Consider the following 27950-nt stretch of genomic DNA (forward strand, 5'->3'; position numbering starts at 1 on the left):
TGCCCCAAATTATTTTTGAAATTGGGGAGTGCAAGAATGAATAAAAATATTGATTCTTGTGCTTTCCACTGTATTATAAAATTGCATTTTATCAGTCAAGTTAATTAATAAGAAATAAAAGGAAGAGTTATTTTGTTTCAATTTCTCATTACTTCAGCGAGACTCATTCCTTTTCCTGGGGAATGTTTGCTTTTTAGGGCTCATGCCCAGGATTTGTGGTCAGGTGGGTGTCCTTCTACAGGGGCACCCGTCTGGCTCTCAGCCCTAAACATGTAAATGATTTACCACAGGTGCTTACTTGCTCGACCAAAACAGGATCATATTGCAAATTCTTCCCTTCACCCAGCTTTTCCTACCTAAGGATTTCTGGTAATCTCACCAAATCATTCTCTTGAGTCATTCTTCTGATGGCTACATGATATTTCAGGGGGTGTATAGATCACAACTTATTTAGTCATTCCCTGTTGATGAACTTGGGGTTGTTTCCAGCTTTTATTTTGCCCAAATGAAATTGAAAGAATCATCTTTGTATGTTTATTCTTTTGCAATAATGTTTTTACTTCATAGGGGCATATTCCCTGGATTGTTGAGTTAGAGTATGTGATTTATATTAGGTCTTACTAGATATTGGCAAACTGTTTTCCCAAAAGACTGTAGTGTGTCACGATACCATCAGCAACCCCTGTGAGTGCCCTCGTCCACGTCCCCTCTGGCAGTGCGTGGTATCACTCTTCTACATTTTCACCCAACCAGTGACACGTGTAGGTACCTGACAGATTTCCATTTTCCTGGAAAGTGTATTCTTTTTTATTTTATTTTATTTTATTTACTTTTTTAACGTTTATTTATTTTTGAGACAGAGCATGAACGGGGGAGGGGCAGAGGGAGAGAGGGAGACACAGAATCCGAAACAGGCTCCAGGCTCTGAGCGGTCAGCCCAGAGCCCGACGCAGGGCTCGAACCCACGGACCGCGAGATCATGACCTGAGCCGAAGTCAGCCGCTTAACCGACCGAGCCACCCAGGCGCCCCAATGTGTATTCTTAACCTTGACCGAATCACCCCTCATTCTCTGAAGGTGAAAGTTTGGTGTAAAGGTTATGGCAGGAGAAATGAGACCATGTGACTCAACCATCCTCTCTTAAACGTGCAGACACACTCAAAGGTCTTAATTTAGTTTGGATACTAAATGCAGGGCAGGGAAGAGGGCAGGGAGGTTTTGAGTTAACCTCGGCAGGGTCTGCCCAGGCTCCACTGTGGGACAGCTGTCCACTGAAAGGCCCTGTATGGCACAGTAATCAGGAATAGTTTACGAGGCTAACATCCCTGCCCCCACCTTGCCCGCCACACGCAGGAGCTCATTCCCTCTGAAGTGAAGTAGACTAGATCCCAATAGTATTATCGCTCTTTCATGGATAAGCTCTGTAGTTGCAGAGACCTGTTGGGCCAGCTCGGCTCCCACCTGAGCCCCGGTGAGCCTTCCTTCTCTCCTTCTTTAACACCCACATCTCAAGATGGGCCATGAGAGATGGGATGCTGAGTTTCTGGCCAGATGGGCTCAAGCGTGGTCCAGGAAAGGGCTTCCACAAAGGCCTGGGGTGGAGTGAGGGTAGAGGGACAGGAGTCACGGCCTCCCTTTTACCTGGCCTGGTCCTACCCATTCAGCAGGTCTAGCCAAGCAGCCAGCTTTTGGCCCACAGGATGCTGAAGGGGTGCTGGGGAGGGGTGTGTTGGGGAAGATGGGCCTCCGCCTCCCCACCAACACTTCAAATCTTCCCTCTTAGCTTTGCCCCCACCCAACCGCAGAGACCTCCACAAAATCTACTGTGAAAGGCCTCATGCTCTTTTGTGAGGTGGCAATTCATGCCTTCAGGCTTGTGTTTACATCATCTGGGTATTGACCTGTTCACTCGCCCCGAGGACACTCACTCTTGGAGTCGCACAAGTGCCGGACCTGTGTCTGGGTTCCCCACGACGGTGTGAGCCCGTGGGGCTGGGGACAGTGTGTGTGCTGAATGCATCATTAGTGCCAAGGACACTCAAGGTGCTCAATTCAGCGCCAGTTCGTGGAGCTCGTGTTCTTCAAGCGGTTTGTCGACCGTACCTGGCAGAGCAAACACTGAGAAGTGGGGATAAATCAAGTTCTCACAGCCTTGGGGAGCCCCGACGGGCTGGGTTGGGGAGCCGGCAGCAGAGGGCTGAGGGGGTGCCTCAGGCGAACTGTGTTCCTAGCTCAGCAAGCGAGGAGCGGGGCCCGCTTGTGGGAGCCCTTCCTGCCTCGCCCATTTATTCATATTGATTCTGGCTTCGGGGCTCGGGAATGCGGACTTGAGTGTGCAGATGGCAGGACAAGCTCCCACAGGCCTTGGTGTCCCCAGGAGATCAGGGACTGGCCAGTAGGGAGGGATCAGGGGCCAGGCTGCATCTGTCCTGGGCCCGTAGTCCCAGCACAGGGCCAGCCGGGCACACAGAAGGTGCCCCAAATAAATGCATTTGAACTGGCATCAAGAACCTGAGGAAGGGGAGCACGAACGGCAGACAGGAGGCAGGCGATTAACCTTGTCCACGGGGGACAGGACAGGAGATGGTCTGTGGTTAAAAATATATGAAAAGACACCTTTTCCGTTCAAATTCAGAAGCCCAAGCTAAGCTAAAGATGGGGACTTGCTCATAAAGGGCAGTACATGAACGCGAGAAAACAAGATCCAGGAGAGTCAACGACACCGTGCAGGAATAAATTCCTTTTTCAGCACTTCCGTGTTCAGCACGACGAGAATCACACGGGCCAGATGTCTGTCTGTCTGTGAATCCCAAACCGAAACGGTGTGGGGGGATACGCTTCCTTCTGTCTGGACTGAAGCACCAAGTTATGTAGCCCGGAGGACTCCAGGAACCAATGACTCACGGTCACCGAGGAGAGTCAGTGACGCATCTGAGGAGGTTTCCCAAGAAGTGATGGAGGAAATCTCTTTCGTCCTCCACACCTGGAAAGGCCTCTGAAGACAGGGCTCTTTCTCTCTTTCCCTTTGACTGGGTGGTAGATTCGGATCAACGTTGCAGCCCACACAGGGCTGGGGATCACTTTGTGAAAACAAGTTGCCCACTTCCTACAGGTAGAGACGCGAGACGAGGGGGGCCGAGGTGGGGATGAGGAAGGATGAAAGGGAGGGGGTGGCGTAGGAGCCCCCTCCATCCTTTGAACTCGTGCTGCTGGGTGCCACACCTGCAGGCTGGGCACCCAGAATTCTCTACCCTTGCTTCCCACTGAGAGGAAGGCTGGCCAAGGAACCACCACGGTTCCCAGACCCTGCCATCTGCCAGCCTCACAGCAAGACAGACCGACACTATTGTGGCTCCCATTGCAAAGGAGAGAACTGAGGCTCACAGAAGTAACAGGGCTTGTCCAAGTTGGCACAACTGGTAGGCTCAGGCCCCGCTGTCCTGCAGCCCCCACATGCGTCACATGATTCCCATTGCACGGATTTTTAAACACTCTCATTTATGAACAAATCTCTCATTGATGGATATTTAAGCGGATTCCAATTAAAAAAATTTTTTTTAATATTTATTTACTTTTGAGAGAGAGAGAGAGAGCAGTGGAGGGGTAGAGAGAGAGGAAGACACAAAATCCAAAGCTCTGAGCTGTCAGCAGAGAGCCCGATGTGGGGCTCCAACCCATGAACCGAAAAAGATCATGACCTGAGCCGAAGTCAGGCACTTAACCAACTGAGCCACCCAGGTGTCCCTCCAGTTTTTTAATAATACAATGATTGGATGGGGTATCTGGGTGGCTCAGTCGGTTGAGTGACCGACTTCGGCTCAGGTTATGATCTCATGGTTTGTGAGTTCAAGCCCCGCGTCGGGCTCTGTGCTGACAGCTCAGAGCCTGGAGCCTGCTTTGGATTCTGTGTCTCCCTCTCTCTCTGCCCCTCCCCCTCTCATGCTCTGTCTCTGTCTCAGAAATAAATAAACATTAACAAAAAATAACACGATGATTGGAGTCTCTTTTTAAAAAGAGGATGTTTTTTCCCCAAACCTTTTTACCCCCAATTATAAAATTAATACATGATTGTTATAAAAATTTACACAACACAGAAAAGTACAATGCAGAAGTAGAAATTCTTCAGAGTAACTACCATTAACGGCTTGGAGTACATCATTCCAGACCTTTTTCTATGCATATACAAATATGTCCAGAGGCATTGATGCATATATTAGATGGAAAAAAATCAAATTTGCAGAATAATAAGATTCGATTTTTTTATATTCTACATCTTATGTGTTACATATTACATTTTATAGGGTTTCAATTTTTTGTTTAAAAAAGTACACACAGGAAACATCTGGGAGAACAAGAAACTTTCAAATACCAATGTTACACATTTTTGCAGTGCTCTGTGCTTAAGTATTTAAAATATCTCTTTATTTAAGTATAATCTATTGTCTATTTCCGTATGTATATATGAAGCGTTGGCATATCATACGTGTATAGCTCAGTGACTTTCCACGAACTGACCACACCCGTAAGAGCAGCTCCCAGATGGAAAAGTAGAACATGCCAACCCCCAAACCTCATACTCTCTCCTACTGATCACCCCTGCAACCATGGTAAACATATCCTGACTTTAACATATATCTGCTTTGCCTGTTCTTATCTGTGCTTGAATTTTAACAGTGGCCATATGTGGCACTTAAAACAAGGATAGGGGTGCCTGAGTGGCTCAGTTGGTTAAGCGCTGACTTCAGATCAGGTCATGATCTTGCGGTTCGTAGGTTTGACCCATGCATCGGGCTCCTTGCTGTCAACGCGGAGCCTGCCTCGCATTCTCTGTCTCCCTCTCTCTGCCCCTCCCCACCCTCTCTCGCTCAAAAAATAAAATAATAAAAACATAAAAAAAATAAAATAAAACGAGGATAATCAATACAGATGTTGTTAAAATATATGCTGAAGCCGTGGCCGTTTGATGCTAGCACGTGTGAATCCAGTTCATTCCTTAACAGCTGCAGGGAGTCTCTTGTATCACAATTGATCTAACTGGCTTTTTCTTTTTCTTTTTCTCTTGTTTATTTATTTATTTTTGAGAAACAAAGGCAGAGAGCAGGAGAGAGAGAGAGCACGTGTGTAAGTGGGGGAGGGGCAGAGGGAGAGGGAGACGGAGAGAGAGTCCCGAGCAGGCACCTCACTGCGAGTGTGGACCTAGACGTGGGGCTCCAACTCATGAACCGTGAGATCATGACCTGGGCTGAAGTCAAGAGCCATATGCTTAATCCACTGAGCCACCCAAGTGCCCCCTAATTCACTTTTTCTGATGGACATTTGGATTGTTTCCAATTTGGGACTAACAAGCAGGACTACAAAAAAATTTTTTTGATGTGTATTTCTTTGTACATGTAGCTTTGAGACGTGTTTTTTAAAGATGATGCCTAGAGATGGAATTGTTGCCGGTCAAAAGACAGCCAGGTTAAAAACATTTTTTGGTAAATACTTTTGCCGTAATGGCCTTCCCCAAAGTAGTAAATGCTCGGTGCCTTCTTCAAAACAAAAGTCAGGTGCTGGGTGCAGACCTCTTCACCACAGCCCCTGCCCCTGCGGCTGGCAGCCAAGCCTGCTCCAGCTCTCTGGGCGGACCAAGCTGTAGCAGGTGTCTGCCGCACAGAAAACAGACGGAGGTGCACCCCCCTTCACCCTTGGTCCCCCAACCTCACCCCCTGTGACTTTGCAAACAACTAAGCACAACTGCAAAGGCGGCAATGGGGAGATGCTGTTAGTTAGCAGAGCCTGGAGTGGGACAAGGGGGCCTTGAGGCCTGTTCTGACTTCCGCTGCGGACTGGGTGTGAGCCTGCAGGGACGGTAGGCTGCATATCTGGGCTTTGGTCGCGTATTAAATGGGATGTCTTAGAGCAAGAAGCCCACCTTCAATGTGAACCCTGGAGGAGTCTGGCCCAGGCTACCCTGGCCCTGCCCCCCTCCCCTGGGCCCTGGGAGGCAGCCTGTCCCGTTGTCCTCAGAGCTGATGGGCAGGGAGTGTTCGCTTCTCTCAAGCGCCTTCTGCATGGACACCCTTCTAACTCCCACCCACACCTAGTTCTGTGACCTTCGCTCCACAGGCGGCATCCCCGATGCTGCGAGAGGGCCACGCGGCCCCCTCCCCTCGAGCCATCTTTCCTTTCCTGCTTTCTGTGGCTGCCAGAGGCCTCTGGGCAGAGCCTGGTTCGCCATCTCCCTTCCACAGTTGCACCTCCCAGCTGGCAGGAAAAGCAGCTGGGGCTCTATTCTCCTGTGGCCTGCGGATGGTGCTTCAGTGAACGCAGCCTTAGGCCGCATTCGTTTTTGGCTCAGTAGCTCTCATGCTGCTAAGGCCCAGAGTGGGGAGTCAAGATAAGATCCCTGGGCTTTTACGGAAGGCACAAGACCTTCATCTCAACTCCCTCATCCAGCTCAGCCTCTTCTTGCATTTTCTTTCCCCGTCAAAGCTGAGAAACAGTTTAAAAAAAAAAAAAAAAAAAAAAAGGAAGGAAGGAAGGAAATGAGGACAGAGACTCTTCTAGTTTTTTTTTTTTTTTTTTTTTTAGAGAGAGAGAGAAAACACAAGCAGGGGAGGGGCAGAAGGAGAAGGAGAGAGAGAATCCCAAGCAGGTTCCACACTCAGCTCAGAGCCTAATGCAGGGCTTGATCCCACGACCCTGGGATCATGACCTGAGCCGAAATCAAGAGTCTAATGCTCAACCGACTGAGCCACACGGGCTCCCCTCACCTTCTTTTTACTATAAGGTCACCAGCCTGTGGCTAGGAGTCTGGGGGTTCCACTCTGTACAACTAGTGAAGATGGCTTGGAGTGGCCAGAAGAGTCGGCCCCTGGGGCCCCTGCCGCCTGGCTCTGGGTGCTTCCCAACCTCTCAGACTCTCTCGATGCCTCTGAGACTCTCTCAATGCCTACAATGCAGACGACAGCATGTTGTGGGGGCAGATGAGGACAGGCACATTTTATCTTTGTTACTTCTGTTTTAGCTGAGCATTAACATCTTTGCCGTACAGATGGGCTTTGTGCTTTTACATCACGGGAGCCGTTTGCATCTTTTATTCAGGGTTTTATTTTTACAACCAAGACATTTTCATAAAAAGAACAGTGAGAGAAGAAATATACAAGCCATGGGAGGGCAGAAGTGAAAGTCGAGGAACTTCCTAATGGGAGATTGAGGAACTTCCTAATGGGAGATTAAGTGAACTCCCACACCACAAGTTCCCGCTCCACAGGAGGTCCCTGGAGACTGAACCGACTGAGTCAGCCCTTCACAGAAAGCACGGTTCCAAGCTGGGTGTGGTCTCTGTGGCTCTCAGTGAGGACGGTGACCCCCGCCTGGGAAGACCAAGGAGGAGCCATCCCAGCACCATCCCATGAGAGACTCAGGACTCCATGCCACTGCCCTATCAGGGCAAAGCAACTTGCGAGAAGGTGGCCGGACGGCCAACACAAGGGTCCCAGCCCAGGGTGAGTACAGGAGCTGGGGAGTGGTGTCATGGTGGCATTTCTTACTCATTTGCAGGAAGTTGCAGGAAGTGCTCCGGGGCTCTGAAGCCTTCTCTCCGTGATTCGCGATGACCAACTAACAAGTTTCTCCCATGCATGAGGCCCACAGAAAGAACTTGCAGTAGTTAAAAGCAGGCAACTTCAGCAGGTCAGTGAAATTGCCACAATTGAGGGAGTTGAGCGTGTCCCTTCTCTCTCATTTTTCCAGATCTTGCTCATTATTGACCAACGTATTTTTGTAGCAGGACACCAAAAGCATATTCTCCGTTCATTTATAAAACCTGAAAACAATAGCAAGTCAAGAAAGCACTTACATTCAGGGAAATGATATGAATTTCCTGTAACAGAGACAAATGACATGCAGGGATGCAGGGCTCCACTCCCAGTAAGGAGCCCGGGGGCCGGAGTTTTCCACTAGTATGTTTTTAGGGCCCATCTTAGTCATTAAAAAAAAAAAATGAAGAAGCTCAAAACAAAAAGCCCAAAGAACTCTAGCTTTGAATAGTGTTACTTCCTGCAGTGCCTTCTTAGATAAGCTATTGACAAATGCACACTGAGGGGCCAGAAGAAGTTGGTTGCTGATGGGCAGATTTTCCAGGGTCAGTTATAGGCTGGGGAACATCTTCCCCAAATCACAACTTGAGTTTGGAACAGCTGATCTGTGAGGCCCATGGACTCTTTTGTCCACACCTGCATCATGGCAGCAAAACTAGAGGTGGTTTCCGAACTTTTTTGTAGCCACAAACCCTTTTGTTCAAATGATGTCTCACAGGTGAGCCTAAGTACAGGCAGCCGATGACAGCAGAGGGTTGAGGGAGCTCACGGCCCCCCGTGACCAACCCCCAGCTCCTTCCCCATCACAGTGGGTCCTCAGAACCCCTGGGTTTGTCAAAGCATGAGACACTATATCCAGCTCCCCTAAAACTGTCATCAGATCACTTGGGAACAAGTTAAAATGAAGGAGTTGGTGGGGGCAGTACCCTAATGGGGACCCCCCCCCAATGGGGTCACCATGGGGAAGATGTTGAATGGAACATTCTGCAGATCTAGGCTCAGACAAATACACTCAGGTTATTGTCTCTTAGGTAGGGGGTAATTTCTAAATCCAGCACCTAAAATTGTGTAAATTGTGCACAATCAAAATGATTGAAAATTGCCAATAAAATACAGCAGGCATGTTTAAGGGACTGTCTATAGTCAAGCAACTATAGCTACAAATATAATGTATTTAATAAGGTAGAGAATACTATATAGAGTTTATATGGAGATTACATTTTCAAGTATTTAGAGATATACTTTGTTCCTTGGCTGTTTGGCTCGTAGAGTTGACTTTTGTAAGGAACATGAGTTTGTGCTTTGACTCCACAGGACCACGGGCTGAGCACTTTATGGGTTTTAACCCAGTAAGTCCTCACAACAGCCATGAGTTTGGTACTGTTATCCCATTTTACATGAGGAATCAGAGGCTCAGAGTGGTGAAGTGACTTGCCTACAGTGACATGGTTGGTGAGTGGCAGACAGGATTCAAACCCTCATGCTGGAGCCAGAGCTCTTAAGCCAAAGGCCCTGTTGCCCTCTTTAATCTAGAGGCACGATGGGCTTTCTTTTTTACCGAACACCTCTATATAGAGGGGCTTGTCATTAATGAGATAGGTAGATGGAAAGCAGTATTTTGAGGAAGAAAAAGTAATCCAAGAACGCTGCCCACAGCCCAGCTGAGGTCCCGAAGTCCCTGAGGTTGGGAGTAGCCTCTGGCCCCTCAGAGCCTCTGGGCTTCTGCCCGTGTTTACACAGCTCAGTAGACCTGAAGAGCGAGTGCCTTTTAGCCCCCCTGTATATGTGACTCAACCTTTTGATTTGCCAACTCCTGGGACCCGGGTGGGGTCTAGGGTAGAAGATGGGACCCAGGCAGCCCAATACCGGCAGGGAAGGAAGCAGGAAATGGTTTTCGAATCCAGTTCTGCCGTTTACCATCCCAAATGCTTTGAGCAAGTCTTTCAACTGGTCTATAAAGGTAACCCTCCTATGTCATGAAGGACCAAGTCAAATGAAAAGAGTTTGGGGTATCCTACCGTATCCGATGCTTTCAAGAGTTGACTGTGAACATGGGGAGAGCTAAGCTAAATCTTTCAGTGCTTGAAATTTGACTTAAACGGCTACCCAGTAGTTTTGTTAGATGCTCTCTCTTCCTGAACTCTATCGCTCCATCTATTTATACAGTCTGAGATTTTTTTGAAGGCTGTGTCTGGCTTTGGCCCCCTATGGGTGGAGGCTGCAGCAGCAGGGGCTGAGGAAGCCAGGCCCACACCCAGGGCCGCGTCATGGGCACTCTTCTGAGGCCCCAAGCACTTACTGTTTCAGGAGGCGAAGCCGGGCTCTCCTCTTCAGGCCTGGAAGAAGCAAACAAGAACATTGGTTGGCGTGGGCTGTGGGTCGCTGACACCGAGCCCCAGAGAGCGAGGAAGGAGACCAGAGGGGCAGCCAGCACCTCAGACCACTTCCCTGGTGCCAGGCTCTGCTCCAGCTTTATGTGGTTTAACTCCCTTAAAGCTCGCAGCAAGCCTGTGAGTTGAGTACTACTCTTACTATTTCTGCTTCGTATATGGGGAAACAGAGGCACAGAACACGCGTGTTATGGAATGACTTGCCCAAAGTCACGCAGCTAGTAAGCAGTAAGACCAGAATTCAAACTCAGTTAATCTACTCCAGTCTATGTGCTCTTAAACATGTCAGTCTGCCCTTTGCAGCAGGTCAGGAATGAGAGGTGTACAGACAGGTGGTCGGTGGACTTAAGCTAAAGCGTGTGTGCGTGGGAAATGCACAAGGTCTCCCAACGGGATGTAGGAAGGAAGTCTGAGCACGTCTGTTTACATGTCTGTCTCATCCTTTATTTCTTTTCATTTCTGAAGCACATTTCGTAACATACGTAATATATGACATAAATACACCTAATCGCAGTTCGAGTTTGTAATTTAAAAAGTTTTTACTAATAAAATCTACATGCAGTTAGGGTTCATAATTTAAAAATGTTTTTACTAATGAGATCCTTGAACAAAAAAATTTGCAGACCACTGAACTTTAATGGGGTTCTTCCATTTGTGGATGGAATTTGTGGATGGCGATTTTATGCAAAAATGTGCTCATGACACATTTCTTTGTGGAGAGGGTCTCACCCTCTCCCATTTTATAGAAGCCCAGAGAGGGTCAGTACCTTGCTTGAGGTGGCACAGGTGAGCAGAAGGACCAGAAGGAGAGCCCTGGGCTCTTGGGCAGTTGTGAGGGCCTCCCATATAACTCCCCTCTTTCTTATGAACCCTGGGAGCCCAGAGCAGATGATCTCGTCTCCAGAGGGGCTGAGAGAGGCAGTCATCTCTGAATTTCTCTGCAGCCTCACAGAGAAGGAGGAGTTCAAGTTTCTGGGAACATGACCCAAACCCCACTGCAATGTCTTCTGTGTACTGTTTCTGTCCCGAGTGCTCATGGGAGTTCCCGCTTATCTCATGCCAGGCACTTTGGGCAGGACTTTACAAACAGCAACACTGGGAGGTAGGTAATATTGTTACTCCTGGGTGGGGCAGTTGAGGCTCAGAGAGGCCAGGGCATGTGCCCAAGGTCACTAGATCCAAGAATAGTGGAGTTGGATTCAAACCCAGGTTTGTCTGACTCCAGAGACAGGGTGGTCTCTGACCTCTGCAGGATGGCCTCAGGCCAAGAAGCACCTCTGGAACTACCAGATGGGAAGGTGGGTATAAACTTCCACCAAACTGCCATCTGTCCTGCTTCCCTAGAAGAGGAAGGACCTCGGGGACACGTCCAATGGCAAAAGGAGTCGCCATTGTGGCCCAAGAGGCCACAACTTACGGTATAGGTGGATGGCCACACCCAAGGACACCAGCAGAACAAGGACTCCAGCCACCAACAGGCCGAGGGTGAGGAGGCCACAGGATGGGCCTGGGAAAGACACACATATTGAACATTTGAGACATGCAGATAAATTACAGAGGGAAAAATCAACTGATCAACTGGAAGCCCCACCTCCCAGAGAATACCACTGCTGCACATTTTTCTCTCATCGTTTTTTCTAGGCACTTCGAACACGTTGAGATAATTTTACATAGAACATTTTACGTCCAAGGGTGCCCTGGTGGCTCAGTCAGTTAAGTATCTGACGCGCGATGTCAGCTCAGGTCATGATCCCAGGGTCGTGGGATGGAGCCTGCCTCTCCCACCCCACCCAGCGTCAGGCTCCACGCTGAGAGGGCGGAGCCTGCTTAAGATTCTCTCTCTCCCTCTCCCTCTGCCCCTTTACCCTGCTTGTGTGCTCTCTCTCTGTCAAAAAATAAAAATTAAAAAATAAAATAATAAAATAGAAAAATTTTATGTCCCACATCATCATTTTAAAAATTAATTAAACGCAGGAGCTACTTATGTTCTAAAGGAGATAGGTAATTTTCATGCCTGGTAATGAGATTTTTACTATTTATTTTTAAAAATTTATTTTAATTTCACAAGAAATAGCTGAATGTATTTTCCTTGTAAAAGATTCAAGTATATGGTTAGAGTGTTCCTTGGCATGCTAGCTCCTTCACAGAAATAAATGCCATGGTTAATGTGGTACCTTTCTCTTTGTATTTATGCAGACATAAAGGTTTTTTAAAAATGTTTTGTTTAAATTTATTTTTTGAGAGAGACAGAGCGCGCATAAGTGGGAGAGGGGCAGCGAGCAAGGGGGACGGAGGATCCAAAGCGGGGCTTTGCATTGACAGGCTGATAGCAGTGAGCCCGATGTGGGGTTCGAACCCATGAACCGTGAGATCATGACCTGAGCCAAAGTCGGACACTCAACCGAGCCACGCAGGCATCCCTACAGTTTTGTTTTTGTTTTTGTTTTGCAGCATACAGTGGCTTATATTGTACAAACTGTTGTGCAAACCATTCTTTCTTTAAATATATCAGCACACTCCTTTTTCTAGTAAAGTAACATTTGAAGTATGCACATAGCATGGATTATTTAGCCATCAGTGGGCTTTTCGTTTATTTCCTATGTTTTACTTTTATAAATAACTCTGCAAAGAACATCCTGGTACATTTTTCCTAATGTGGGAGACTGCCCGAGGCAGATATTGAAAACAGGAACTGCCAAACCATAGACTATGTCCATTTAATGTTGTAACAGACACCGTGAAATGCCTTCCAAAAAGGCCGCACTGGTTTTCATTCCTAACCACCAACTGTGCACCTTGCCGACCCTTGATATTATCAGAGTGTTTAGTTTTTGGCCAGTCTAGTGGGTGAAAATGGTATTTGTCAACTTCAGTCTATTTTCATATATTGGCCACTTGTATGACCTGGCCTGGCCTTCCTTGCCTTGCATGGGTTTTGGAGTCTGCTGAAGTCTGAAAGTCACCACGTCGTTCCTGACACAGCAATTTAGAAATTGTCTCAGAATCATCTCAAGGGACAGCCCTAAGCCTTAGGGAGCACATCCTTCCCCAGGGTGGCCACATGGTTTCATTCATGATGACAAGTTTTGAGATCTATCTGGGTGTCCCCCAAGGTAAGTGCTTTGCATATAGCATCTATTTAATCATGCCTTCCCTTTAGCCAGGTAAACATCCCTAGTTTACACATGAGGAAACAGGTTCAGAGAGGCTGAATCACTTGACCAAGGTCACACAGTATAGGCAGTGGTAGGCAGAGTCAGACCTAAACCTGGCTGACTTACCCCTAAGGTACCCTGTCTCATGGCCCCCACCCCCAATGCAACCTCTACTTCTCCCCCCCAATCCCCACTTGGCCACTTTCACACACAACCTGGTTATTCTTAATAACCTACTAATGTTGGATTTGCATTCTTGCCCTGGGATCTTACTGGGGGTCGACATAAGGAATGATGCAAGAATCTCAAAGACCTTTGTCCACATCTCTTACAAAAGTGTTGCTCTACTGAGTTCACTATTGTTCAGCAGGCCTTATAGAAGGATGAACAGAGCAGACTTTTTCTAGAATTTAACACTGACATGAAGGCTTTGAAGCCGGGAGCTTGGGGTTGTTTCTTTCTATCACTGTGGGGGGCAGGGTTTGTGTGCCATGTTATTTGGAGTATTGCCTTTGGTTCAGCTGGTTTTGCCGTTTCTCTAGAGTCACAGCACAGACCCAATTTTGGCACCTTCAACGTAATGGACCTGTTGCATTTGCCTTTTGTGTTGTTTTGTTATTGTTGTTGTTGTAACTTGCCTAAAATCCTTTAGGCCAAGTTGTGGGGTATAGATACTTTATAAAATGAGGTCAATCTATCTCTACCTTTATGTTCACCAAGACTTTGCCCTTCTGCATTTGGGTTCCGATTTTTTTTTACTGGGACCTCATGGGGTAGCTTCCCGTTCCCATTCTCCCAATCCCATTAGATGCCTGTCCCTCAGCTCTTTCTGTTACTTTATACATTTAAGACAAAGCAAACCCAGCAGTACGAGGCAGCCCTAGTGGGGCAGCTTGTCATTTGTTCCACGGGTGGGAGCAGATGACACTTTGTTTGTCACCAGTATCTTTTGGGGAGCAGAGGTCAGTATTTTTCCAGAAACACATTTGCACGTTTGGGCTAATGGTTCAAGGAAAGTGCACGTGCATGTGTGTGTGTGGGTGTGTGTTCTCCAGCTGCTGTGTCTGGTGTTCATAGCACAGAGAAGCAAGTTAGGTCACTCATTAGCAAACAGATATTAGCACATACTGTGTGTTAGGCCCTCTGTTAGGTATTAAAACTGAAAAACTTTAAAGTTCTGGTCCCGTGGGTTGGTTATTTTTGTTTGTAAACAGTCTTACTGAGATATACTTTACATACCAAGTTCACCTGCTCCAGGTGTATAATTTGATGGTCTTCGGTATATTCACAGAATTCTGCACCCATCAAGCACCACGATCTAATTTTAGAACATTTTCATCTCCCCTCCCCCACCAAAAATCCTGTACCCATTTTAGCAGTCTCCTCCATACCTTCCCAACTCCCCAGTCTTAGGCAACCACTAATCTACTTTCTGTCTCTATGAAATGTCATATTGTGGATGTTTCTTATCACTGCGATCACATAATACATGGTTTTGTGTCTGGCTTCTTTTACTGTGTAATATTTTCAAGGTTCATCATGTTGTAGCCTGTATCAGTATTTCACTGTTTGTTATGGTCAAATATTCCATTGTATGGATAGTCCATATTTGGTTAATCTATTTACCAGTTGTTTCTACTTTTTTGGCGATTATGAATAATGCTGCTAGGAACACTGGTGTGCCAGTTTTGGGGTGGACATATCCTCCATTAAGTTTTGCTCTAGGACAATTTTCAAGCGTGTTCCTCATTAGACTGTGAGCTGTTGGAGGGCAGCACTGTGGTCACACTCAGCTTCCCTTCTGACCCCAGATAGGGTGGGGCCAGAGAAACAGGCTAGAGTCCACACATGGGAAGGGAAGGGAAGGAAGGAAGGAAGGAAGGAAGGAAGGAAGGAAGGAAGGAAAACTTCCTGCTCTGTTTCTGAGGGTCCAGGAGAATGGGAGAACTCACCCTTCGGGGTCACTGGGCTTGGGGGCCGGCACATTTTCTTCCTGGGGGTGGGCTTCTTGGTGGGCTGGGCAGTGGTGGGAAGGACATCAACTACAGAAAGCAAGCAAGACACACGTCTTAGCCAGGTAATCAGCAGGTGGACTTGCAGACAAAAGTTAAAACCTCATGTCTTCCATGTAGATGCAAAAGCCCTTACGACTGTTCCCTGGGCTGCTGCAGGGCTCCAAGGTGATAGAGTAATCGAGTTTTCTATGTGCTTCCCCAACTCTCAGACCTATCTGAGAGTCGAGGCAGGGGGTCACTTTGGTGTCTGGGGAAGAGAGGGGCTCTGGACCCACATGGACGTGAAGAGAGCCCCAGATGCCCTGATTAACCACTGAGTGACTTGGGGCAAGCCCTATCACTTTTCGGTGCCTCAGTTTTCCCATCTGCTGAAATAAAGATGACTCCCAGTTCTTTCTTGGGGTTGTCGTGAGAATTAAAGGGGACAGCAAGCCCAGCAAATGGTGCAGTAGAGATGGCTCCCCCTGGCCAAAGACCCTGAGCAGAAGCTGGAGTCCCCAAGTGCTCGACAAGACCAGCCCCTCAGCCAACCTGCCAATCCCTAACCGGGTGGAGGAGGCTCACAGAAAGGAGGGTGCCCTTTAACACACATACAATACCATGCAGGTTGCATATATGGGGATTTTCTCTCCTTCTCAAGTGTCTTTACAAGTCATATACTATCAGAGCTGGAAGGACCTCTAGTCTCAACCTTTACTTTCAAAGACGAACACCAGTGATGTAAGGCGCCAGCCCCGAGGCCCCATGATGCCAAGCGCCTGCCTGGACCACCTCAACCCCGTCTCCTGACTCGTGGATGGGTCACTCCTCTCTTTCGTTCTATGCCAGTGTCACATGCTGACGTGACGGGGCAGGGCAGTGGGACAGGCACACAGAGTGAAGGGAGACACCTGAGGTTCTGAGATGCTAGGGACAGGGTGGTGAGCACTGGGTGCTGTTGAACCCAGCCCTGGTCTCTGTGGGTTGAGCAAAGACATTTCACAAAAATGATCCTCTGCAAAACAGTAGGAGAGGGAAGATAACACCATCAGTTCAAACTCTAGAATCGGGAGGACAGGGAGGGACAGCCAACAAAATGGTCACTTCAGGGCTGGCATCTTCCATATAAAGAGTGGACACTGTGGACCCTGGCCGACCCGAGTCTCCTCTGGGAAGCAGAGATGACACGCTCTGCCTGCTTCGTGAGGTTTCTGGGAAGAACCAACCACCAAGAATGAACCCTTGCTAAGTCCCGCCACGTGCTAGCGGCAGAACTAAGCAGCTCAGCTTAAGCGTATTCAACCCAACCACTTTGGCGATGGGAACGAGTATCTCCATCTAATCCCCGAGGAAGCCTAGGTGCAGAGAATGGAACTAGCTTGTCTGAAGTTCAAGAAACCCTAAACAGCACAGCCGGGATCTGAGCCAAGAGACCCTGATTCTAGGCTCTCACTAAGCCACACCACCTCAGGTGCACATGCTTTTCGACAAAAAGGCCCGTCGGGTCAAGGGCCTTGGCCGTGGGAATGCTGAGGGAAACTAGCATAAAAGGAAAAAAGGACACTAGCCATGGTGCTCCCAGAGCATGCGGGAGCCTGGCTCTCTGCTCAGGGTGACCCAGCATGGCTTTCTCCTTTACTCCTTACGGCCCTGGAGGTGTCCACTCCCTTTACTTTGTACACGAGGAGGCGCAGATGTCTCTCGGCTGGTCGGTGGGAAGCCTGCAAGGGAGACAGCTCTATAGGACCTCAGGGTCTTGGCTGGGCTCAGTGGTCGGGGTTCGATGAGGGGTTTGTGGGAAGGCTTGTTGCATTTTAATTTCTTCTTGCCCAGAGCTGGGTCCCCTTGATTCCTCCCGACTCCCCCAGCTCCCCATTCAAATCTACCCGCTTCTCTCCTCGTTGAGCGGGACAGGCCTTTTGAACCCATAGTGTGATTAGCCCCCAAAAGGCCGTTTACCCCCCGCCCCAATACTTTCCTTACTGCCCGAGCTTCCCCTTTCAGTATGCACTGTCTTCCGCAGGAGGGGTGGGGCCTGGCTCTTGATACCCTGACTCTGGGGAGATGTGGCAGTTGCAAGCACATGCTTTGGGGAGGGTCAGCATGAGGGGTTTGGAAATATCAAAGCCAGGAATGGGTGAGTGGTGGTGGAGGTGGAGGGGGAAACTTCTAGAAACCAGTTTTACTTATTTCATCATCTATCTTTCTCAGACCCCCCAAATCTAACGAGTGGGAAAATGCGGGGCTTGTAGAGACAAAAACAATAAACCACACGCAAACCCCACACCCCCAAAAACCCAGTGTTCAATACAGGAATCAGTCAACTCCCTGCTGAGAATGCCTCAGCTTCTTGTCCCAGAGATCTCATCCCCCAACCCCTACCTTCTGACTGAAGACCCAAAGCTGGAGAGATGGGAGAGCAACCTCACTCTGGTTTTTGTCTTCCTAATTGTGCTGCTGTCCTAGCTGTCCCTGCATCTTCCCATGCTGAGTGACCTAATTCCTGGGGGGGGGGGCGGTGTTGGGGGGGACTTGGCATTCTCGGTGCCCCCAGCCTAAGAACCCAGGTGAGCGGGAAGCAGGACAGTAGGAGGACCGCAGTGGGGGGTTGGCGGCCATGGGCTAACCTGGGGAGGGGGCTAAAGCCAGACCAGGCCTTTTGAGAATTTCTGCCACGACTCCTTCACACCTCTCACAGCTTAATCCTCACTCTCTAATACTGCAGCCACCTGTCACCTTGGCTACCGGCCAGTCTGACTCGAGGTGTGCTGTATGCGTGAAATGTTAAAAACACATCGAACATTTAGCATGGAAAGGGAATGTAAAACATTCCAGTGATAATTTTTATATTGATTATAAGTTAAAATGATGATACTGCGGGTACACTGGGTTAAAAATATAGTATGTAAACTAATTCCACTCATTTCTTTTTCCTTTGTTAAACGTGGTATTCGAAATTTTTACATTTTATCTGCGGCTTTCTATTTCTATTGGGCATGCTGATTCAACTCACAGAACTACAGCTTTTCCGGGTGGCTGGCGGGGGGTGGGGGGTGGGTCGTGGAGGCCAGCAGCAGCCCCATGATACAGATGGGAAAACTGAGGCCAGGGAGCAGAGGGACTGGTGTAAAGGCACACAGTGAATATGCAGCAGCATGTGCAGCTAGGCCTGGGCGCCAGTCTCCTTACTCCCTGTAACTCCGGGTGTGGGTTTGAGCCATAGGCCCCTGTTCAGAATGTGAGGGCATCTGCCCCTCCACTGGCCCTAGAAATGCTTTCACTGGGTATGTCCAGGCAATGAGGAGTTTCTTTCCTGGGATGCACACTTGGTGGGAATTTCTGAGACCACAGTCAGGTCTGGGGACTGAGGCCAATCTAGGCATAGCCTCAGGTAGGCCTGATGTGGCGGCCAAAGGACAGCACTGCCTTGTCCCCAGAAGAAGTAGCAATGCTTCTAAGCATCCCATCTGGAACAGGACTCAGTTCCCTACCTCCCCGGGTAGATGGCAGCATGAAGTGAAATGACTACATAAAACACTTGCGTGTGCTTGGCCCTGGCTAGGTCTGTTCCTACCAGCCGTAGCTCTATGGCTCACGGCTGGCACCACCACCCCCCTGCCTCCTGCAGAGTGAGGCTCGCTGAGAGCGGGGGCAGCTCTAGTGTCTGCCATGCACCCAGAACACAGCAGGCGCTTCATACTCATTGGCAGCACTGAGGTACTTTCTTACCCACACTCAGCCGAGTTCCCTTCCCGAAGGTCAGCTCGGGCGACCCAACGGTCATGCAGAAGTAGATGCCACTGTCTGCAGGCTTCACACTTGTGAGATTGAGAATGGACCGGGTTGCGTCCGGAAACACAGTTAGCTTCTCTGGCTCCACTTCCTGTCCATACACGATCCCTTTTATGGGATCCCAGTAGGCCAGGCACTCGTAGCGACTGTCCGGGCTTGGAGCCTGGCGATGTCTCAGCCAGTAGATGCGCGTGCTAGTGGGCGAGGTTTTGGCTTCGCAGGACATTATCACCATTCCATTGGTCTGAACCATTACGGACCCAGGAGCCTGCTGGAGTACGGAGCTGCCACGGAGAGCTACGAGAAGCGGAAGGAGCAGACACCATCAGCACATTTTCCCAGCCACTGTTGTGGGTCCTGGGAGTCACACTGAGTCAGGCACTGAAGGAAAGCTGTGGAAGAACCTGCCCAGTTGCGGGGTCCAGGGGCTGTACTCAATGCAGCTAGTGGCTCCTGGTCTCAGGAGACCATCTGCAAGGCAGGTGTTTCCTATGTCCAGCTTTACAAAGGGGATGGGGAGAGAGCTGCCATTTCTTGATTGCATGCCTATAAGCCTGGCTCTTTGCATAAATTATCTTAACCCAATCTCAAACTCATTTGGGGATTTTTATCCCCATTACACAGACAAGGAAGCTGAGGCATGACGTTACTTGTTCCAAGTCCCATCAATAGCCAGTAAGTGATCTGGGATTCAAACTCAAAGATTCAAAGTCTGAAGTCAAAGCCTTTCACCTTGCCTTGCCGCCACTCTATGTACAGACCTTCAACAGGCTCCAAGCAGGTGTAGGAGACTCAGGTAGCCCAGGGGAACCCAGAATCAGAGGCAGAGCACAGGGCTGGTCTGGCCAACCACCCTTTCTGGACAGTGATGACAACAGCAAGAGGAACTCACTGTTGCTATTGGTGCAACTATAGCCTATCACTCCTCAGCCCAGCAAGTGGTGGGTTCCTGGATCCCCATTCTCGAGGGGAAGGACAGGATGAAATCTTAGGAAAGATTTGACTGGGTCCTTCGCAGCCAAGTCCAACAAACTGAATCTGACCTGGCAAGCCTTCCATTTTAGCTGTGGGGCAGAGAGAGACCCCACAGACCCAGGCAGAGACCCAGGAACAGCGAGGCACAGAAGGACATAGACTTGGGTGGGCAGAGGAGGCCAGAGGGAGAATGTGTGTGTATATATGTGCCCCAGGGGAGCTGGCTTATGAGGTAGTGGCCTGAAGGCACAATCCTGCTGATGTTTGTGTCTCAGACTTCATGGTTCCAGAATGGGCCGTGAACTTGAACTTTTTGACTCTACTCACAGGCCACTCTGAGCTTCTGCTTGTATCAAGAATGAAATGGTAGGGGTGCCTGGTGGCTCAGCTGGTTAAACACCTGATTCTTGATTTCGGCTCAGGTCATCATCTCACAGTTTGTGAGTTCGAGTCCTGCATCGGGCTTTGTGCTGACAGTGTGGAACCTGCTTGGGATTCTCTGTCTCTCCCTCTCTCTCTGCCTCTCTCTCTCTCTCAAAAATAAATAAACATTAAGAAAAAAAAAAAAAAAAGGAAGAATGAAATGGTACCTGGGGCCCAAGTGCCTACTGGCCCTTCTCTTTTCTCCCCAAACACCATACTGCCTTTTCAGCAGAGGGTCTTCATTGTTTGGGGTCACTGATATCTTGGGGAAGATAATAAGAATCGATGATGCCAATATTCACTGAACTGTGCCCAGCATGGTGCATGCATTATCTTGCTTAATCCTCACCAGATCCTGTTTTATACCCATACTCATGAGGAAACAGAGGCTCAGGAAAGTGAAGGACGTGCTCAAGGTCACACAGCCTGTATGTGGTGGATCCAGATTCAAACCCAGCTCTGGGACCCCAGAACCGGAACTTTGAGCCACTCCCTGAATCAAGGAGACCTGTGATCCTCTCCTGGGTCACTGTCATGTCGTTGCGTGTACACAGGGGGTCTACAAATACACAGACTCCCGAAGTTCTTCCAAGAAAGCCCAGAAGTGACTCCTAAAGGGGTAAAGGGGCCCAAAAGGACCCTGGGTTTTTTGTGTATGTTACCCCTGCTGTGTCCTGACATGCAGACTTCCTGGCTGCAATATACCCTGGTCTCTCTCTTATGTCCCTGGAGACTGAATGTCAAGCTCTATCTATGTGCCAGACACAGAGCCAGGCCTTGCTACCTGTGCGGTCTCATTTGATTCATCTGACTCTCTTCCAGTGACCCCCTTCTCAGAGGGGCCTGCTGTTTCTAAAACGATCAGCATTAACTACTAGTTTTGAATGGCCCCGACTAACTTCTGCTTGAGATGTGGCTGAGCTCGTGGGTCAGAGTAGGGGGCTGGCAGGTCTTGTCACCTCTGGCAGGGTGGCCAGCTTTGGGCTTTTGGGTAGGAGAGCAATCAACCACAGGTCAGTGGGCAGTTTGGTGTGTGGAGGGGCCTCTTCCAAAAGGCAGTCTGGCTGGGCTGATGAGAGGGACAGCGGAGACTGCTTGCTACATTCTAGCTCCAGCAGGGCTCCCATTGGAGTGGAGCTCCACAGCACACACAACCCAGGGACAGTTGAGGTGGGGGGTGGGGTTGGAAACAGGGAACCCCGAGGAAGTACTCTGCCATAGCGGTCTGGGATCTGGCAATAGCCTGGTGTTTGGCAGATTGTCCTCCGAATACTTTCCCGGAAGTACTAAAAATGTGTCTACAGAACCCTGGGTGAAGTGCAGAATACCAAAGCCAGAACTGAGCCTCTGGAACCTTCCTGGGGGCACACCCCTGGGAGGGAACCCTAGACAAGGGCATTTTTCCTTTTACTCTGCACTTCCTTCCCCTCTTTTCTTCCTTCTTGACTCCTGCCCGCCTTCCCCTCCGGGCTTTTGGGCAGAGCTAGCCTCAATCCCGGGGCTCCAGGGGCCCCTGGGGTAATGAGCTCTGGGGATGAATTTCCTCGCCACCCTTAGGGACTGTACCTGTCATGCCGCCTCCCGAGTGCGCCCCCAGCCCCCGGCTTCTGCATTCTGCCGGGACAGCCTTTGTAAACTCTACAGCTCAGGCTCTTCCCGGTCCCGGGAGACCACCCGCTCCAGCCCCGGGCGCCCCACAAATCTCCCGGTCTTACCTGCCAGCTGCGTGGCCAGGAGGAGCCAGAGCCCCGGCTGCATCTTGGCGAGCCCGGGACACCTGGTCCCGGCGGGGCTCTGCGGAGACAGTCCTGGCTAGGGGTGGGTGGGGAGCGGGACTGGGCGGGGCAGTTTGGATGGGGGAGGGGGGAGGGGGGACGGGAAGGACGAGACCGGGCGGGGTAGGGGAGGGAGTCCAGTGTGAGGTTGGCAAGGTCTCCGCCCTCATCCTCCCTGCATTTCAAAGGTCTTGAGTGCGTTTCCTAAGAGCCCACTGGGACCCCTTGCTTTCCAGTGAGGGGGTGACACCACTGTGCTGCGTCAAGCAATTGCACGTGTGTGATGGACGCCTGACCTGGGAGGTGGCCAGGACAGGGTCATGACTCCCTGTGACATTTGAGGCAACTGAGGCTCAGAGAGGTCAGGATATCCAAGGTTCCCACGGAAGTGCAGGGTGGAGCTGGACTGTAATTCGGGATTTTTTTTTTTTTTTAAATTTCTTTTCTTTTTGAGAAACTCGGTGGGGCCTAGAGTGACCAAGACCCAGGCCTTGCCCTCAAGGGCACACACTTGTGAGGGGTGAAGGGCTGCTCCCACAGCCCAGCCAGAGGCCAGAATCTCTCAACATTTTCATTATTCCCATGAGCAGTGTGAGGCTGAGCATACACTGGACAGACAACCCTGGGGACACCCCTGGCTGGCGTGAGCTGTTTTCTTTTTTTTTTTCTTAATTGAAGTGATATTTACATAACACAAAATTAAACACTGTAGAGGGTACAATGCAGTGGTATTTAACCACCTCTGTCTAGTTCCAAAACATTTTCATCTCCCCGAGAGAAATCCCTGAACCTGTTATGTAGTCATCTTCTATTGCCCCCTCCCCTTCTCACTACCCCCCTCCCCCAATCATCCTTTTGTCCCTATGGATGTACCTATTCTGGACATTTCATATAAATGAAATCGTACAATATGTGGCCTTGTGTGTCTAGCTTCCTTGGCTTAGCGTAGCATTTTTGAGGCTCATCCAACGCGATGGCGTGTATAAGTACTTCAATCCTTTTTATAGATGAGGACTATGTCGTTGTACGTGTATGAGACAATTTGTTTAGAGATTCATCTGTTAATGGACATTTGGGTTGTTTCTCCTTTTGGCTATTGTGAATAAAGCTGCTACAAACATTCTTGTACAAATATGTATTTGAGTCCTCATTTTCAATTCTTTTGGGTACATTCCTAGGAGTCTAATTGGTGGGTCGCTTGGTAATTCTATGTTTAACTTTTGGGGGAACTGCCCAACTGTTTTCCGTAAGAGCTGCACCATTTTACATTCCTGCCAATAATGTATGAGGGTTCTAATGTCCCACATCCTTACCAACACTTGTCACTTTTTTTTTTTTTTTAATATATCCATCCTAGTCACTGCGTTGTGATATCTCACTGTGGTTTTTATTTGCATTTTCCTAATGATTAACGTTAGACATTTTTTCATGTGCTTATTGGCCATTTGTGTTTCTTCTTTGTATGTCTATTCAAATTCTTTACTCATTTTAAAGTTGGGTTGTCTTTTTGTTACTGAGTTATAAGGGCTCTTTGTACATTTTTGGATACTAGACCCTTCTCCGATACATGATTTGCAAATATTTGTACTGTTGGTTGTCTTTTCAATTTTAATGTCCTTTGATGCATAGAACTTTTCAATTTTCATGAAGTTCAATTTATGTATTTTTCTCTTGTTGCTCATGCTTTTGGTGTCATATCTCAGAATCCATTGCCAAATCCAAGGTCATAAATATTTGCCTTGATGTTTTCTCTTAATATTTGTATAATTTTAGCTTTTATATCTCAGTTGTTGATCCATTCTGAGTTTGTTTTTGTATATGGTATGAGGTAGGAATACAACTTCATTGTTTTGCATGTGGATATCAAGTTGTCTTGGCATCATTTATTCAAGAGGCTCTTCCTTGCCCATTGAAGTCTTTGCACTCTTGTTGAAGGTCAATTAAACATAAATGTGTGGGCTTATTTCTAGATTCTCAATTCTATTCCACTGATCTATATGTCCGTCCTAATGCCAGTAGCACACCGTTTTCATTGCTGCAGTGGGATGGTAAGTTTTATGCCAGCTTGGCTAGGCCATCAATGCCCAGATATCTGATTAAACTTTATTTCTGGGTGTGTCTGTGAGGTTGCTTCTGGAAGAGATTTGAATTGGTGTACCAAGTAACGTAGATGGTCCTTCCCAATATGGATGAGTATCATCCAATTTATTGAGGGCCTGAATAAAACAAAAAGGCAGAGGAAGGTTGGATTTGCCTTCCCTCTGCATGTCTGCCTGAGCTGGGACATTGATCTTCTCTTGCCCTCCACACTTCTGGTTCCTCAGGCCTTCGAACTTGGATTGGAATCTACATCATTGGCCTCCAGGCTCTTAGGCCTTCAAACAACACCATCAGCTTTCCTGGGTCTCCAACTTGCAGATTTGCTGTTCATGGGACTTCTCAGCCTCCACAATTGCATGAGCCAAGACCTTATAATAAATCTCTATATACATCTCCTTTTGATTCTCTCTGGAGAACCTGGACTACTACATGTAGCTTTGTAGTAAGTTTTAAAATCTGGAAGTATGAGTTCTCCAACTTTGCTATTCTTTTTAAATGTTGTTTTAACTATCTGGAGCCCCTTATATTTCCACATGAATTGGAAGATCATCTTTTCCATTTATGCAAAAAAAGGCTGTTGGAGTTTTGATGGGATTGCATTTAATTTGTAGATTGCTTTATGTAGTACTGCCATCTTAAAAATATTAAATTTTCTAACCCAGGAACACAGAATGCCTTTCCATTTATTTAAATCTTTAATTTCCTTCAGCAATATTTTTTACTTTGCAGTGTACAAGTCTTTGACCTTCTTGGTTACATTTACTCTTTGCTCTACAACTGTGGGATGGTACCAACCAGCAAACAATGAATACTCCCACAACCTGCAAGATTCCCAAAGTCCTTCCAGACCTATCGCCAGGTGAGTTATCTACTCATCATGACCTAAGCCAAGAAATGAGCTCTATTTTATACATCAATAAAGCTTTCCTTTCTTCTTTCCATCTTTGTATTTCACTTATATTTCATCCTCTGCTTTATCTTAGTACCTAGAATAATGACTGGCATTCAATATCTGTTAACTAAATGGATAGGTAGATGCCTATTTTCCTATTGGGTTGTTTATAATTTCTTATTAATTGATAGATGCTATTTGTCTGGTAGGGCTATATCGGGGCTCAATCAGAAGACAAACCATTCCAGTAACTTAAACAGAGAAAATTAAATATAAAATATTTTAAGCAGATAAATGTTTTTAACTACCAAAAGTGGTACAAGGAGAGTCTGAGGCAGGAATTGGCAGTTTTTTTCTGTAAAGAGCCAGGTAGCAAATATTTTAGGCTTTGTGGAATATTTATATATAACAATACAGAATGCAAACCTCCACAACCTTTGTCTTGATAAAATTAAAAATATAATAGTAAGTGAGCAAAAACTTTGGAATAAAGTTCTTTAATGAGAAGAATGGGATTCATTTTGTTGGGATAGCATTTTGCTTAGTTGGGGTTCAAATGTAAGAACCAATCTTAGATGGAGGGCAGCACAAAAACAGGCAGGGGGCTGAATTTGGCCTGTGGGCTGCAGTTTGCCCACCCTTGGCCCTTGAGGGAGGTAAACATGGAAGGGAGAAACTTTGAAGAGGGACGCTCCGCATGACTGAGATTCGGACTCTGCAGGGAGAATCTGCATAGGTCAAGCAGCTCACCAGGGACAAAGAAATATGTCAGAAGTCATGGACTGCACCTAGATCACACCCTTAAAGACAAGGACTCATTGCCAAGGGAAACTGGCAACCTTGGGAAAAGGGACAAAAGTTCCTCCTATTTCCAGTTTACAATGTCCTTCCAGCGCCCTCTATTGGCTGAGACTATAGCATCAAGCTAACTGGCAAAGGAGAGCAGTCTCCACCGTCCAGTTTCACAGAGGGGCAAAGAGGCAATTATTTGATAACTGACACAAAAGATATAGAGTGTTACAAATATTTTTCCCACTGTGTTTCTTGCCTGTAAAAAAAAATATTTGTTTATTTAAAAGGTAACAATCTTGGGGAATCTGGCTGACTCTGTCAGTGGAGCATTGGACTCTTGATCCTTGGGGTTGTGAGTTCCAGTCCCACGTTGGGGGTAGAGATTACTTAAAAATAAAAAAATCTCGAGGGGCGCCTGGGTGGCTCAGTTGGTTAAGTGGCCCGACTTCGGTTCAGGTCATGATCTCACGGCTTGTGGGTTCGAGCCCTGCGTAGGGCTCTGTGCTGACAGCTTGGAGCCTGGAGCCTGCTTCAGATTCTGTGTCTCCCTTTCTCTCTGCCCGTCCCCTGCTCTCTCTCTCTCTCCCAAAAATAAATAAACATTTATTTTATTTTATTTTTTAATGTTTATTTATTTTTGAGAGGGACAGAGACAGAGCGCGAACAGGGGAGGGGCAGAGAGAGGGAGACACAGAATCTGAAATAGGCTCCAGGCTCTGAGATGTCAGCACAGAGGCCTACGCAGGGCTCGAACCCACAAGCCGTGAGATCATGACCTGAACCAAAGTCGGACGCTTAACCGAGTGAGCCACCAAGGCACCCCATAAACATTTAAAAAATAAAGTAAAAATAAAAATCTTAAAAAAATAATAAAGGTAATAGTCTCAGATATTACAAAATTCAAAATAGAAAGAAATGAACACTTTGAAAAGTTAGCCTACCTGCCTGCCACCTCTGTCCCCTACTCAGTTGGTTTTTGCCCCCAGAGCCAACAGTTCAGCAAATCTTTTTGGAGGTGTTCTATGCATATATACAATATTTATCTTTTTTTTTTTTAATTTGCAAAAAAAAACACCCTTCTGTTATACAGATTTTTTTTCATTTTTTAAATCATTTTTTAATGTTTATTTATTTGTGAGAGAGAGAGGGAGAGTGAGTGAGCAGGGGAGGGGCAGAGGGAAAGGGAGACATAGAATCCGAAGCAGGTTCCAGGCTCTGAGCTGTCAGCACAGAACCCAACATGGGGCTGGAACCCATGGACCTCGAGATCATGACTTGAACTGAAATAGGGCACTTAACTGACAGAGCCATCCAGGTGCCCCTGTTATACAGATTTTAAATGTTTCTGCAAACACATTTATTTTTTCTTTTTTATGGACCCTGACTCTTGCGTCTCATTCAGGAAGACCATTCACACTCCAAGATTAAAAATAATTTTCCTATGCTTTCTTCTAATAGTTTAAATTTTTAAATTTATTTCTATTTTAGAGAGAGAGAAAGAGAGAGAGAGAGCAAGCAGGGGAGAGGGGCAGAGGGAGAGGGAGAAAAAATCCCAAGCAGGGTCTAAGTCTAGAGCAGAGCTTGACACTGGGGCTCGATCCCATGACCCTGGGATCATGACCTGAGCTGAAATCAAGAATCAGATGCTCCACTGACTGAGCCACCCAGGTGCCCCCTAATCGTTTTATATTTTAGCTTTTACATTTACATCATTAAACCATCTGGGTTTTATATTTTAACAGAGTCTGAGGAGGGGATCAAGTTTCATCATCTTCGAGGTGGTGGCCACTGAATTGCTTCAATGTCATTGAATCCAGCCTTTCTTACAGCTTCAAGTCATTTAATATCGGGGCCCCAAATCCCCAACATCAGTAACAGCTGCCGAGGATAGCTTCATCCCACAAGTCCCTCTCCTGCGTGCTTTCTTTGCCCGGTTGCTTCTTCTCTCTCTGGGACCTCCTTCCCTCCTTTGTGGTGTCCTGGTTGTTCTTCTTTCTGTGTTTGGGCTTCTCTGTGCTGACTGGCTGCACCTTGGCCTTTTTCTTGTTCTTTTTGTGGGAATCTCCATCCTCGCCGTGC

At 47.7% G+C, this 27950-nt stretch overlaps 1 protein-coding gene across 1 annotated transcript; it reads right to left on the minus strand.

The window, feature by feature from the left end:
• Positions 1–6480: 6480 nt before the first annotated feature.
• CD8B (CD8 subunit beta) lies at positions 6481–22147 on the minus strand. The gene is made up of 6 exons (XM_049651865.1): positions 22028–22147; positions 18852–19211; positions 15081–15170; positions 11391–11480; positions 9883–9919; positions 6481–7810 (listed from the first exon to the last, which is right to left on the minus strand). The coding sequence occupies exons 1-6, from the start codon at positions 22068–22070 to the stop codon at positions 7798–7800; spliced, it is 633 nt and encodes a 210-aa protein (XP_049507822.1). The 5' UTR covers positions 22071–22147; the 3' UTR covers positions 6481–7797.
• Positions 22148–27950: the final 5803 nt, after the last annotated feature.

Source organism: Panthera uncia (assembly GCF_023721935.1).
Source record: "Panthera uncia isolate 11264 chromosome A3 unlocalized genomic scaffold, Puncia_PCG_1.0 HiC_scaffold_12, whole genome shotgun sequence".
Lineage (NCBI taxonomy): Eukaryota > Metazoa > Chordata > Mammalia > Carnivora > Felidae > Panthera > Panthera uncia.

What these genes read in the sequence shown, in the direction of transcription:
- CD8B (XM_049651865.1), bottom strand. Translation starts at nt 22,070, where the DNA reads ATGCAGCCGGGGCTCTGGCTCCTCCTGGCCACGCAGCTGGCAG. An exon ending in CCTGGCCACGCAGCTGGCAG is followed by an intron (nt 19,212 to 22,027) that starts GTAAGACCGGGA and finishes CGCTTCTCGTAG; the next exon opens with CTCTCCGTGGCAGCTCCGTA. An exon ending in TGTGGCCATCCACCTATACC is followed by an intron (nt 9,920 to 11,390) that starts GTAAGTTGTGGC and finishes TGCTTCTTCCAG; the next exon opens with GCCTGAAGAGGAGAGCCCGG.